The sequence below is a fragment of the Arachis stenosperma genome, chromosome 10, assembly GCF_014773155.1.
Source record: "Arachis stenosperma cultivar V10309 chromosome 10, arast.V10309.gnm1.PFL2, whole genome shotgun sequence".
Classification (NCBI taxonomy): Eukaryota; Viridiplantae; Streptophyta; class Magnoliopsida; order Fabales; family Fabaceae; genus Arachis; species Arachis stenosperma.
In genome coordinates this window covers 62,526,971-62,542,423 of record NC_080386.1, presented here as the reverse complement: position 1 = coordinate 62,542,423, position 15,453 = coordinate 62,526,971, and the positions used below count along the sequence as shown (strand labels likewise).

Below are 15,453 nucleotides of genomic sequence, written 5' to 3'. Positions count from 1 at the left end.
TGATTGAGACAAGAGTTGAGACCCATTTGATTCATTGTGGATTACTATATCTCCAATCCCTAATGAATCTTGTTCTATGTTATTTCTCATTTTGATTGTCTTGAGTTTTATTTTATATTTTGCCATTTACATTATGCACTTTAGATTTATTGCAATTTACGTTCTGTTAGTTTAATTCCACTAAATTCACCACTGTCTGCTTAACTAAACTAATCACCTAACTAACGTTGCTTGATCCATCAATCCTCGTGGAATCGACCTTACTCGTGTGAGTTTTACTACTTGATGCGACCCGATATACTTGGCGGCGAGTTTGTGCGGAAATATATTTTTCCGCCATCAAGTTTTTGGCGCCGTTGCCGGGGATTGATATAGATCAACAATGATTAAGTAGGTGATAATCTAGATTAAGCGTTTTTCTTTTGTTTTCTTTTAAGCATATTAACAGTTTGACACATTGTGTAACCTAACCCTCTAACAACATGCTTGCATTAGAATGTCCATTTTTCATTTGGATTGTTTGTGATTGTGCAAGTTATGGAGGACGAGGTGCATGAAGAAGGAGTGACCAACAATGTCCAACCTGAAAGAAGGGTGTTAGTCTCTTACACTATCCCCAATCCTAGACACTATGGGAGCAGCATCCTCACCCCCAAATGTTCATGCAAACGACTTTGAGTTGAAGCCTCAACTAATCACTTTGGTGCAGAACAATTGTGCTTATAGAGGTGGCCCTCTTGAAGATCCCAACCAACATTTGTTTGTTTTCTTGAGGATTTGTGAAACTGTCAAGACAAATGGGGTACATCCTGACATCTACAAATTACTTTTCTTCCAATTCTCCTTGAGGGACAATGCTGCCCAATGACTGAAAACTTTTTCTAAGGAGAGCATCAATAATTGGGATGATTTGGTGAGCAAATTCATAGCCAAGTTTTACCCACCACAGAGAATCATCAAGCTGAAAACATAGGTGCAAATCTTCACACAAAAGGAGGGAGAATCACTTTACGAGGCATGGGAAAGATACAGGCCCTGATAAGAAAATGTCTATCAGAGATGTTCAGTGAGTGGGTAAGGCTTCAAAACTTTTATGAAGGATTGACTATGGACGCAAGAAAAGTATTAGATTACTCCTCGGGAGGTTCACTCCAGATGATGAAAACTGCCTAAGAAGCACAAGATCTCATTGACATGGTGGCCAACAATCAATATTTTTACTCATCTGAGAGGCACCATGACACAAATCCAAAGAGGGGAGTGATGAAACTTGATGGAGTAAATACAATTCTGGCCCAAAACAAGCAGATTCATAAACAAATTCAGCAACAAATAGAGATGATGGCCAAGAGAATTGAGGGACTATAACTTGCTACAGTGACACACAAAGCCAATCTCAAATCACTCATGGATGGAATCAATCTGAAGAAGGTTTTGGGACATTCAATTATGAGCAACAAGGCCCTGAGCAGGTGCAATACACGAAGAACACCTCATGTTCATTCCAACATGACTTCCATGGTGATGCCTACAATCCATCTTGGAGGACTCATTCTAACTTGAGGTGGGGTGAGCACCAGAATCAAGGACAAAGGGACTTCAACTCTAATAGCTTTGGCAACACAAATAAGCACAACCAACCCCCTACAAACAACAACCATTACACACTACCCCAAAACACATACACCCAACCCCATCACATTTCACAAACTCCCCAAAACAACTTCTCTACACCACTATTTAATCCACAGAATACCTTCCCCAACACCGCAAACAACATTCACCATCGACCATCAAATCCCATACAGCCACATCCAGAATCTCAAAGGATCTCCAACTTAGAAATATTAATGGAGAAACTCATCAAAACTCAAGAGGTGGCCAGACAAGATCAAGAAGCGTCAATCAGAAATCTTGAAAGGCACATGGGACAAATGGCTAAACAAATCACAGAGATAAATGAGAAGCAAGCAAATGCCTTCCATAGTGCCACTGAAAACAACCCAAGGGACAAAGAAAAAGCCACAAAATGGAAGGAGTGCAAAGCAATGACATTAAGAAGTGGGAAGACAATGGAACAAGAAACAACCATTCAGGAAGAACACCACATAGAAGTTTTAAGAGAGAAGATAGAAGAGAGAAATGAGGAGAATCACAAAGCTGAAAACTCACAAAGCTCAAGGGAGGATAAGACCATCCTTAAACCACAGCTACAAGAGAAGAAGTAAGGGGTGAAGCCATATGTCCCCAAACTTCCATACCCTCAAAGGTTTAATAAAGAAAAGGAGGATAAGCAATACTCAAGATTCCTGGACAAATTCAAGACACTCAGCATCAATATTCCTTTCTTAAAAGCACTTGAACATATGCCATTATATGCCAAATTTATGAAGGAAGTGCTGACAAAGAAAAGGTCCTTGAAAGAAGGACAAATTGTTGAGATGACAATGGAGTGTAGTGCTATTCTCCAAAGAGGCTTACCAGAGAAGAAAGATGATCCTGGAGGCTTTTATATACCTTGCACCATAGGAAACATAACAATTGAGAAATCATTCTGTGACCTTGGTGCAAGCATAAACTTAATGCCTCTGTCTCTCATGAGGAAACTTCAAATTCTTGAGGTGAAATCCACTCGACTAGCTCTCCAAATGGCTGACAAATCCATTAAGCAAGCACTGGGAGTTGTAGAGAATGTGCTAGTAAAAGTGAGAAAATTTATTCTCTCAGCTGACTTTGTCATCCTATATATGGAACTGGACCCTAACACCCCCATCATCGTGTGGAGGCCTTTCATGGCTATAGGCAGAGCATTGATAGATGTTGAAAATGGGGAACTGTTGCTGAGAGTGCATGATGAGCACCTAGCATTTCATGTTTTTAAGACACTACATGAGACCACTCAAGAAGAAGAATTCAGGAAGGATAAAACCGAAGATAAAAGTTTGAAGGAAGCATTCAAGGAGTTAACTCCAAGGCTCCTAAACTCATGCTCGAAAGAAGTAGAAATGGTGAAACAGACCAAAGAAGTCAAAGAGAAATTAGAACCAAAACCCCCAGATGAGACCCTCAATAAGAAGTATCCCGACAAAGAACCACCAAGGTATGAATTATCTCCTGAGAAAGAAAAGAAGAAGAGGCCAAGAGGGTGGAAAAACAAGAGGATCCCTACTGAAGGCTTCTCACCAGGAGATAAAGTGGTGTTAAATTACCAACCAATGAAGGTGTCTCCAAAATTTTCTGAGCACTATACTGTGAACCAGATCCTTTCATTTGAACACCTGGAGATCATCAAAGAGGAGATCGGAAGGAAGTTCACAGGAAGAGGAGGAAAGCTGAGGCACTATGATTTTTAGCCTCCATGATCAAAGGACAAGATGTCAAGCTAATGACATTAATAGAGCGCTTGTTGGGAGGAAACCCAACCAAAGGTAGTTTTATTTTCCTAGAAGTTTCAATAAAAGAATTAAGTAGACTTCTTTGTATTGCAAGGAACTAGGTTTGGTGTTGCGCACCAAAGTAATTCAAGGGAGAATGTGCAATTCTAAGTTTGGTGTTCCAACAAAAATTTTTATTAAGAGCACATTGCATCCCTCTGCATAATTAGTCACTAGTTCCAAACAATCAGAGAAACTACTTAACAGTGTTTAATTTTTAGCTCATAGTTTATTTTCATAATATAAGCACTTGACGTTTCATGCATGTGCTTACTTTGCTGCATTCAGAAGTAGGCAGGGAACTAAGTTTGGTGTTCCCACACCAACTTAAGTTCAGAAATTCACAAGCATACATGCATACTAACCATCTCTCAAGTGCTTGGGGAATAAGCAACTTTCAATATCTCTTGCAGAAAGACACTCAATCTCTTGGAAGGAATGGATGTAAGCCCCCAGATTTTTAGAAACTAAATAATGAATTATTTATAATTATGTATATGATTTTATTTTTAGAAAGGTTATGAGACTTCATGTTTTAAATTAATCTGGTTTTATATAAATTTCAATTATAATTAGATATTTTTGATTTATTAAAATTAATGGTTTTTGCTTAATTAAAATTCAGAGTTTTAGTAAAAGTTTTAGTAATTGGAGATGAAAGAGAGTTTTGTATAAAATTTAAATTGAAATAATTTAAAGTTTTGATTAATATTATGAACTAGAAGAAAATTTATTTATTTATCTATAATTTTAACTCAAAGTATTTAATTACAAATAATTTTTAATTTGAAAAATAAAATAGTATTCTCAAAATTAATTATATTGATTAAATTGGGTTTTAAATCAAAACTCTACTCAAACCCTAAATTCCCAATTTCAAACCCTAATTTCAATAACCTTAACCCCTCCTATCTAACCCAGACACACGTACCCTTCTAAACTGTCAACATCTTGGTGAGCCACGCTCACCCTCCCTCATGACTCACTCACTACTGCCATTTTTCTTTTCTTTTACCCCACACCCACACACATGTACAGAGATGAATTAAGAGAAAGGGAGAAAGGGAAAATGAAAAATAAAAGCAAAGAGATCCGAGAGTGAGAGCTGGCGACGGGAGGCAGAGGAGAGGCAAGGGGCTGTCCCGCGTCGGCGTCGTGCCTCATCGTCCATAAAGCCACGCATCTTCGTCTCCCCACCACCGATTCATCGCGCCACCGTCACCGTCGGGCTTCTGTGCTGCCATCGACAACGGTTTAGGGAGAAAGGAAGCGCTGCGATGAGGACGGGGAGCAGGAGCCCGTTGCGTTCGTTTCAATCCCGTCATCCGTGCCTTGCCACAGCACTGGAGTCGTCGCCGCCAATGCCGAGCTGCCACCAGAGGAAGGTTGCTACCGACATCAGTCCCGCATTGATGAGGAAAGCGCGAACCAGAGAACGGAAGGGAAGCTTTGCCGCCGTTGAGCCACATTACCGCTGTTGGAGGAGCCATCACCACCAAACCCTAGCCATCAGTACCGCTACTGCCAGCAAGAAGAGGAAGGGGCTGAAGCCGCTGCTACCCTGTCCCATTTCCAATTAAGTTCAACATCAATTGCTCTGGTTTAACCTTTATCCCTCATCTCTACTCCAATTACACACCCTATTCTGCAAGTATCTTGTTAACGTGCTTGTTCTTGTTGAATTTAACTTTAGTCTATGCTGTGTTTTATATTTCCAGAGCCGTTTCTGTTTTTAATTCCATTGGACTCGAATTTTCTGTTTCTGCAAACCTGATCACTGTTGTGGGAGCTAATGCTGTGGCTGTTCCGGTTGTGTTGGGTTGCAATGCCGCTGTTATTTTGACTAAAATTGTTGCGTGGCTAGTAATGGTCCAGTCAGCTATCTCACCGTAATCCTGCTTCCGATTTCTTTTAATAGCGACATCAAGGTAGAGGATTTGTTTTAAAAATAAATGTTTTAAGTTATGAATGCCAATAAAATTAAATGAGTAACTGCAAATGGTTTATGGTTGCTTGGTGTGAATAATTGTTGGATTTAAGTTGAATCATAGCTGTAATTGGTGATTCGTTTAATGATTTAATGTAGTGATTATTGACGATATTGTGCATTTTGAAGTTATACTTGTTGCTAGTACTTGTTGATGGTGATTTTGTGTATGGAATGTTGCTATGGTTGCTGGAAATTCATTTGATGAGTCAGAACTTGAGATATGTTGTTATAGATGAGATGCTGAAGAATGGATGCTGTGATAATATGGTTACGTTGCACCTATGATATGAAATTGTGATATAGTGAATTAAGAGTTCTTGGGCAACTTTGGTTAGTCAAACGAAAGTTAGAAATGTGGTTTTAGATGATTCCTAGGCTTGAATATAGGATTTGGTATGTGAGGTTGTTGGAAATACTTTGTGCAGAAATCTGCATAATTGGCAGCAGAACGAATGACTTTTTGGGAGCAATCCAGACCTAATTTTTAGATGAAATTATTTTTCTATAAAACTTTAGTGTGTCTTGAATATTCCATACGAATTTCATGGAATTTGGCCAAGTGGTTTGGAAGATATGATTTTTTGAAATTTAGTGGTTGCTGTAGATTTTTTTGGTTTTCAGGTTCTGCAGTACCAACTTCTAGACGTTATAACTTTTAATTTAAACAGAATTTTAAGTTGATTTCAAAAGGATTTTAAAGATCTATCAGTCTATTTTAAGTGAGTACAAGTTTCATGTTCATATCTATTTTGTAGACTTAGATAGGTCACTTGGAAGGTTGATTGTTTACTGGAAACTCTGAACTGGTTTATGAAAGTAGGTTTCTGTTTCCAAATGATAATTAATTAATCAAATGAAGTGATATGAACCTGAAACTTGTGGATTCTAAAACTTAGGGATGTTGACTGTAACCTCACCAAAATTTAGAAGCAATGGATTAGAATTGAAATAAAAAAAAACATGGCTGCTGTCCGTTTTCCAAAATTTTGTAAATGCAACAGCAGAATTTTAAATCTTGTATAAAATTCAATTCTAATCCAAATTTACTAAAAACTAAATTAAATTAAAGATTAAGATCTCTATAGTTACCTTAACAATATGGTTTTTGTTCCGAGGGTTACCTGAAACGTGTAGCTCGGTCGTCTGGCAAGACCCGAGGTAGGGGTTCCGTGACCCGAGCTTGGTGTGCTGAGCGGCTGGGGGTTGTACCTGCAATGACACTCCGATGCTTAAGTTAGCATGGGTATTAAACAGGTTTTATGTAGAATCAGAGTATGAGTTATACCTGGGTGCTCCAGTGTATTTATAATGGTGAGATGTGGCCTCCTGTGGATAGGATAAGTTAGTTATCTTATCTTATCTTTAAGTGAGGTCATCTTATCTTCAAGGAAACCGCCTTTATCTTTCTGGGCTTTAGCCGCCTTTAGATTGGGCTATGTTCCTTCGTTTTGGGCCTGCTTTGGGCTCCTTTGGCGAGTTGGCCGAGCTCTTTGAGAAGAGGTCGGGCATTTGGCCGAGCTCTTTGAGAAGAGGTCGGGCATTTGGCCGAGCTCTTTGAGAAGAGGTCGGGCATTTGGCCGAGCTCTTTGAGAAGAGGTCGGGCATTTGGCCGAGCTCTTTGAGAAGAGGTCGGGCATTTAGCCGAGCTCTAGAAGAGGTCGGATAGTCTGACCTGAAGAGGTCGGTCGGCTTGTCGCTAAACATCCCGGGTCGGACAGGTTGACCCAGGGTATGAACAGTTTTATATTAGAAAAACTTAAGAAATGAAAAGGAATGTAAGTTGCCCATAAGAAAGGTTAAAGTTAAAGACAATGATATTGAGAGATATAGTGAATAAAGAAAAATGAGGAACAAGGAATGAAATAAAGGTTGAGAATTATATTGAATGAGCCTTTGTGCTGAGTGCTAAGGCGGAAGTGCCCGCCTAACTGATAGCCTAAGATTGCTAATGCAGGAATGTTTGCCTAACTGATAGCATATTGTATGTTTAATTGGGCTTTTGTGCCAAACTGCTAATGCGAAAGGGCCCGCCTAACTGATAGGTTGAGATTGCTAATGCGGGAATGTTTGTCTAATTGATAGCATTGTTCCTTATTGTAATACACATTGAAATGTTATTATAATGAGGCCTAATTGACACGGGTAACTGTGATGCCATGGTGTCTAATTGACACAGTAAGGGGACCATATTCGGGGTTCACTCCGAGTAACGTCAGGTTACGGGTAAACAACCGATGCATGAGCTCATGACTTGATTAGGGTATACATGCATCATATTGATTGCGCATTTACATTTGGTCTTGTTTTGCTTGTTATATTTTCTCTGTGATTGTGCTGCTTGGCTTGTTTGTCTTATTGCAATTTATTTGTGTGTTGACCTGTTTCTTGTGCTATTAGTTGGTGTATTGAGGTGACTGAGAATTGGGATTTGTTTTTAGTTCGAAAAGTTAAAGAAGGTAATTAAGTATATGAAGTAAGAGTAAGAAGTATTTCCAAAGGTTTTAGAAAGATGAAAATAGTTTTATTAAGTAAAGTTAATTATTTGCATGTTAATCATTACTTTTACGGCATTCCCAATCCCTACTGGGAACTAGTGGTTTGTTCTCACCCCAAAATCTTCCACCCTTTCAGTGACACAGGTTCGGAGACTCAGTTTAAAGCCGCGGGCGATTAGGATTTTTATCTAAGTTAAGTTATTGTGTTGAGTTCCTTTTATAGAATTCCCTCGCCCTTGATATTTAAGATTTTATCTTATACAGAGGGATAGGAGTTGTAACTGAGTTTCTTTTGTATTCTTTTGTATGATATTAATTATTGTTAATAACTATGTGATTAGTATTTCTTGGAGATCTTTGATATATGATTTTAAGTAATAGAAACAAAAGTTTTCAGCTTTTTCCTAAAAATTGAAACGCAAAATTGAACTAAAGGCTCAATATTAAATAGTAAAAAAGGAAAATAGGTCAGTTACTGGTGCACGAAATTGTGATCTCTAATAATGGCTGATGACATGTCATCATATACCCATTTTCTATGCTTTTTCATACAAGAAATTGATGATTTGTGCTTAAATATTGAATGCTTTTTGTACTTAAATGATATATTTTCTTGATATTTTAATTTTATAAATCTTGTAGGAAATAAGAAGAAAAAGAAGCAAAGAAGCACAAAAAAAGGAGAAAAAAAGAGCTTTGGGATACACTTTGAAGTTGGGGTACACTTTGGAGCCTTAGGCCACGCTTTTAAAAGCGTGGCCCATGACTAAATCAAGGAAGGAAGCAGCCAGCACGCACACTGCCCTGCCCTTGCCAAGGGCAGGGCAGAATCGTGATGCACATTGAGGATTGGAAGCAAGAATTTCGCTAAGGTAAAATCTGGGCGCTCACAACATGACCATGCCTCCTTCAAAGGGCTATAACATGAGCTACAGACGTCCAATTGATGTGCTTCCAGTTGCGTTGGAAAGCTGACATTCAGAGCTTTCCAACGATATATAGCAATCCATATTTGGCGAACAATTGAGGCAGGAACGAGAGGCATCTTTAAGGGCCAAAAATAAGCAAAAATAAACCAAGGAAAAGAAGTAGCGTGTGCATCCACCAAGTATCGAACGCGGAGCTTCATTTTTTGGAAACATTGCCTTGCCCTCCGCAAGGGCAGGGCAGCATTTTGTGGTGCACACAGGCGCACCATTCTGGCGCACCAAGGCATCCTTCGGCAGCACCAGCAGCACGCACAAGCACCAAACTGGTGCACCAGATTTTTCTGCCCTGCCCTCCACAAGGGCAGGGCAGCATCTTCACACACCAAGCCCGCATCACGCACGCACCAAGTGCGCAAGCAACATTTTCTGCCCTGCCCTCCACAAGGGCAGGGCAGCCTCCTGGGAGTGTCATGGGCCAAATTCAATCAAAATTCAATTCAAATTCCCTTTGAACTCAAATCTTCACCAATTGAACCAAGGCCATCCAAGACCCATTTCCCTCAAATCCAAAGCAAGCAAAGCCCACTCAACATGACTCAAAGGCACATGGATCAATTAGATTAGGATTTTTATTTTGTTTTAATTTCATTTTTATTTTCACTTTGTAAAGCCTATATAAAGGCATCAATTAGAGCTCGATTAAAAAGAAAAAGGGAGGCGAGACCCACTAGGGAATATTAGGATTTGAGAGCTCTCTCTTAGTTTTTATTGCTGTTTTGGAATTTTGGATTGGGAAGGAAGGAATTCTGTTTCATTCCTGATTTGAGATTCATCTTGTTCTCTTACTGCATAACTCAATTTTCATTTGCTGTTTTAAATCTTCTTCTTCTGCAATCTGTTCTTTTAAATTTTCTGCAACTTCTCTCTTGTTGGATCAAGGAAGGGAGTGAGATCTAGACTTGTTCTCTAGTCTCATTGATTCCCTGAGATCTTCAACATTCTTTTAAATTGCTGCAAATTAAGCACTGCTTTTCTGTTTAGAATTCTTCAAGCAATTTCCATTTTCTGTTTAGATCTGTTGCATGATTTTGCACCTTTTACTTCTCTGTTTGATTGCTATTTACACTTTCCTGTTGAATTTTAAATTTCCAGCACCCACTCCTCTTTACATTTAATGCAATTTATATTTCTTGTCATTTAAGATTCTTGCAATTTACATTTCTTGCTCTTTAAGTTTCAATGCAATTTACTTTCTGCACTTTATAATTCCTGCAAATTTACTTTCTGTTGGCTACAACTTCACTCAATTCCACTTCAATGTTAGCTTGACTAAACTAATCACCCACTAAAGTTGCTTGATCCATCAATCCCTGTGGGATCGACCTCACTCTTGTGAGTTATTATTACTTGATGCGACCCGGTACACTTGCCGGTTGGATTTGTGTGTTGGAAAATTTGTTTTCCGCAAAAACACCATCAAGTTTTTGGCGCCGTTGCTGGGGATTGATTAGATCAACAATGATTAAGTGGGTGAGAAGTCTAGATCAAGCATTTTTTTTGTTTTTGTTCTCTGTTTTAAAGTGAAACCAAGGTGTTTGAGTTTTTGCCTCACTAAGAAATTCTCATCTCTGATATGAGTAATTTCAATTTTTCTTGGTGTTGTGTTTTTCAAAATTCAAATGGAGTTCACCTCATCTTTTAGTCAAACAAACTTTATGGGATATTACCCACCATCACCAATCTCTAATGGTGGCTGGGAATATCACCAAGAGAATACACATTCTGAGCACTCCAATTCATGGAGATTTGCTTCAGAGACACAAGATGAGCAAGAAAATCATATGGGATACCAACCACCACCACAAAATGATTCATATCATTATCCTCATGGTGGATGGAAGTATCACCAAAGAATGGAAGAGCATCCACCCTCACATCCCAGTTTCTCATTTGAAAGTTCTTCATCACTTGATTATTATTACTCTCAACCTTCATCTCTTGAACCACCTGATGAGGATTACCTTCAAGCCATTGAAATACATAAAAAACTCGTGGAAAGATACACACAACCCCAATCCTGGAAAGAAATCATCTTCAAGAAGATGAATGGCCCCTTAGAGCAAACAAGGAGGAGCGTAGAACCACTGAGCAAGGAAAATGAAGGCCAATTGATGGATGTGAAGGAGAAAGTGGAAGAGCAAGATAAGGAGGCCACTGCATCAAGTGAACTTTCAATGAAGAATTAGGTGGTTGAAAATGAAACTGCACTTGAGGTGACAAGGGAAGAAGTGGAGGATCAAGAAAGTGAGGAAGACACTCAAGAGAAGTCACCCTCAATTAAAGCAGAGAGTTGCATAGAAGAAGGATTCATGGAACCACCAATTGAAGAGGCTCTTAATGAAGAAATCACTCCAATAATCACACAGCAACCATGTCTTGACATCCAAGAAGTGAAGGCAATTAACAAAAGCACCAAGAAGAGGATTGTGACCAAGATACCAAGGACAACATTCAAGAGAAGGTCAACTGCAAACAATCCTCCCCCTGATCCAGCAAGCAAGATTAATCAAGCCAATTTCACAAGGAAGCTTGCTGAAAGGAGACCAAGATAGGGGACAATAGCTGAAACTTTTCCCCTCTTGAAGTCATTCCTCTTAACAAACTGGAAGAAGAGGAAGAAAGTGAAGAGCAACATGTCAGGCTAATGACACTAAAAGAGCACTTGTTGGGAGGTAACCCAACCGTAGGTACATTTCTTTTTATGCTTTGTTTAAATTCAATAAATAGGCATATGGTTACATTCTAAGTTTGGTGTTGCCTTGCAACAAATTATTTTCAATCTTTTTGGATGATTGCATCAAATCAAAAATGAAAGTGACACACCAAGATTCTAAGTTTGGTGTGCCACTTATTTTCTATGCAAATCATTCTAGCAACATCACTTGTCTGCATAATCAGATTGCCTTTTGCAGTGTTATTTTTCTTCTTCTTAGTTGGATAAATTTTGTTTTCTCTTTGTTTCATTTATTTACTTATTTTTAATGCTTCTTTCATTAACTGTTTTTGTTAATACATCACCAAAACATCCTTATTCATGACAGATTCTTCACTTGGTGACTGTATTCAACAAATAACAGTTTCTTTTGTTTAGTTTTAGTTCAAATAAATTCACATATGGTTGCATTCTAAGTTTAGTGTTGCTATGCAACAAAATTTGGTTCCAATATCTATTAGATACTTGCATCAATTCCGAGTGAAAGTGTCACACTAAGTTTGGTGTGCCACTTATTCTTTATGCAAAGTATTGTGCACACCTTCTTATGCTTGCAATCAAATGTCGCTGTCTCTTGTGCCTTGATTGTTATTTTTCATTTTTGCTTGCTTAAAACACATGTGCTACTAACATTTCATTGTGTAAGACATTCATGATCCATCTTAGCCCCATAGCCATTGTTCTAATTGTTGCTTGAGGATGAGCAAGCACTCTAAGTTGGCAAGGGAAAGGGAAGAATTGGAGAAAAAGGACAACAATAATGAAGATGAACTACAAGGTTGTAAAGTTCCTTTTCCTCTCCTTTGTTTTCAGCACTTTAAATTGCATGATTGTCTTTATATTCTCTGTATGCATGTGTGGTATGACTAAGCATAGCTTGAATTTTGATTGAAACATGGTGCTGTGGCATTATAACTACCAACTTGAGCTTTGTGAATTCAAAAGCAATAAAGTATCATGATCATAAACAAACAAGGCATTAAAGAAGAATTTGGCATGTGCATACAAGTATTGGATAGCTAGTATGATTGATTGTTGCTCAATTGCATTGGATTTATTTAATTGAAGTTTTTCATCTAGTACATTTTGTGAAATCTTTTGAAATCATGAAAACCTTGAAGAAGCAAATACAATTAAAGCAAGAAAAGAAAAAGGGAAAGAATGAGAAAGCTGAAGGCTCTGAGTACCAATGGCAATTTATTTGCTAAGTGCTTGTGGTGTTTATGTATCAAGCCAAATGCTTGAAAACAAAACACTTAGAAGTCAAGGCTAGGCTCAAGTGCAAAAGCACTCCCTCAAAGCTCAAGGCTCTGAGCATCAATGATTAGAGAGTCAAGAAAAGAAAAGAAAAAAAATGAGCTTAATGAAGTCCTCTAATTAAATGCTTGTGGTGCTTATGTATCAAGTGGTAATACATGAAAACAAAGCATTTAGAAGTCGTAGCTTTGTTATCAACTCATGGGGCAAAGCACCCAAAAGGAGAAAAAAAAATCAAAAGCTTGTTTCAAGGAAGAATTATAAGAAAATGATTTCATAAAATAAGCTAGATAGAAGCATCAATCATTTACATCTCTTTTGTAATTGTAGCATGCATAGAAAACTAGCTTGCCATGAACATTGAGTTGCTATTCTTCTTACCTTGGATTGTCAATCTTTATTGCATGATTCTTTTCTTGCTTGGGGACAAGCAAGATTTAAGTTTGGTGTTGTGATGACATGTCATCATATACCCATTTTCTATGCTTTTTCATACAAGAAATTGATGATTTGTGCTTAAATATTGAATGCTTTTTGTACTTAAATGATATATTTTCTTGATATTTTAATTTTATAAATCTTGTAGGAAATAAGAAGAAAAAGAAGCAAAGAAGCACAAAAAAAGGAGAAAAAAAGAGCTTTGGGGTACACTTTGAAGTTGGGGTACACTTTGGAGCCTTAGGCCACGCTTTTAAAAGCGTGGCCCATGACTAAATCAAGGAAGGAAGCAGCCAGCACGCACACTGCCCTGCCCTTGCCAAGGGCAGGGCAGAATCGTGATGCACATTGAGGATTGGAAGCAAGAATTTCGCTAAGGTAAAATCTGGGCGCTCACAGCATGACCATGCCTCCTTCAAAGGGCTATAACTTGAGCTACAGAAGTCCAATTGATGTGCTTCCAGTTGCGTTGGAAAGCTGACATTCAGAGCTTTCCAACGATATATAGCAATCCATATTTGGCGAACAATTGAGGCAGGAACGAGAGGCATCTTTAAGGGCCAAAAATAAGCAAAAATAAACCAAGGAAAAGAAGTAGCGTGTGCATCCACCAAGTATCGAACGCGGAGCTTCATTTTTTAGAAACATTGCCCTGCCCTCCGCAAGGGCAGGGCAGCATTTTGTGGTGCACACAGGCGCACAATTCTGGCGCACCAAGGCATCCTTCGGCAGCACCAGCAGCACGCACAAGAACCAAACTGGCGCACCAGATTTTTCTGCCCTGCCCTCCACAAGGGCAGGGCAGCATCTTCACACACCAAGCCCGCATCACGCACGCACCAAGGGCGCAAGCAACATTTTCTGCCCTGCCCTCCACAAGGGCAGGGCAGCCTCCTGGGAGTGTCATGGGCCAAATTCAATCAAAATTCAATTCAAATTCCCTTTGAACTCAAATCTTCACCAATTGAACCAAGGCCATCCAAGACCCATTTCCCTCAAATCCAAAGCAAGCAAAGCCCACTCAACATGACTCAAAGGCACATGGATCAATTAGATTAGGATTTTTATTTTGTTTTAATTTCATTTTCATTTCACTTTGTAAAGCCTATATAAAGGCATCAATTAGAGCTCGATTAAAAAGAAAAAGGGAGGCGAGACCCACTAGGGAATATTAGGATTTGAGAGCTCTCTCTTAGTTTTTATTGCTGTTTTGGAATTTTGGATTGGGAAGGAAGGAATTCTGTTTCATTCCTGATTTGAGATTCATCTTGTTCTCTTACTGCATAACTCAATTTTCATTTGCTGTTTTAAATCTTCTTCTTCTGCAATCTGTTCTTTTAAATTTTCTGCAACTTCTCTCTTGTTGGATCAAGGAAGGGAGTGAGATCTAGACTTGTTCTCTAGTCTCATTGATTCCCTGAGATCTTCAATATTCTTTTAAATTGCTGCAAATTAAGCACTGCTTTTCTGTTTAGAATTCTTCAAGCAATTTCCATTTTCTGTTTAGATCTGTTGCATGATTTTGCACCTTTTACTTCTCTGTTTGATTGCTATTTACACTTTCCTGTTGAATTTTAAATTTCCAGCACCCACTCCTCTTTACATTTAATGCAATTATATTTCTTGTCATTTAAGATTCTTGCAATTTACATTTCTTGCTCTTTAAGTTTCAATGCAATTTACTTTCTGCACTTTATAATTCCTGCAAATTTACTTTCTGTTGGCTACAACTTCACTCAATTCCACTTCAATGTTAGCTTGACTAAACTAATCACCCACTAAAGTTGCTTGATCCATCAATCCCTGTGGGATCGACCTCACTCTTGTGAGTTATTATTACTTGATGCGACCCGGTACACTTGCCAGTTGGATTTGTGTGTTGGAAAATTTGTTTTCTGCAAAAACACCATCAATGGCATTCAACTTGGTGTGCGCATCTACTAATTCAGCACTTTCTTCACAACTTTGCACAACTAACCAGCAAGTGCACTGGGTCGTCCAAGTAATAAACCTTACGTGAGTAAGGGTCGATCCCACGGAGATTGTTGGTATGAAGCAAGCTATGGTCATCTTGTAAATATCAATTAGGCGGAAAATAAATAGTTATGGAGTTTTCAAATAATAATAATAAATAAAC

The 15,453-nt window shown here is 38.5% G+C and overlaps 1 protein-coding gene across 1 annotated transcript; it reads left to right on the top strand.

Annotated features, from left to right (window-relative positions):
* The first annotated feature begins 2,366 nt into the window (after window positions 1-2,366).
* LOC130957178 (uncharacterized) lies at window positions 2,367-5,709 on the top strand. The gene is made up of 3 exons (XM_057884049.1): window positions 2,367-3,100; window positions 5,153-5,297; window positions 5,551-5,709. The coding sequence occupies exons 1-3, from the start codon at window positions 2,367-2,369 to the stop codon at window positions 5,707-5,709; spliced, it is 1,038 nt and encodes a 345-aa protein (XP_057740032.1).
* Window positions 5,710-15,453: the final 9,744 nt, after the last annotated feature.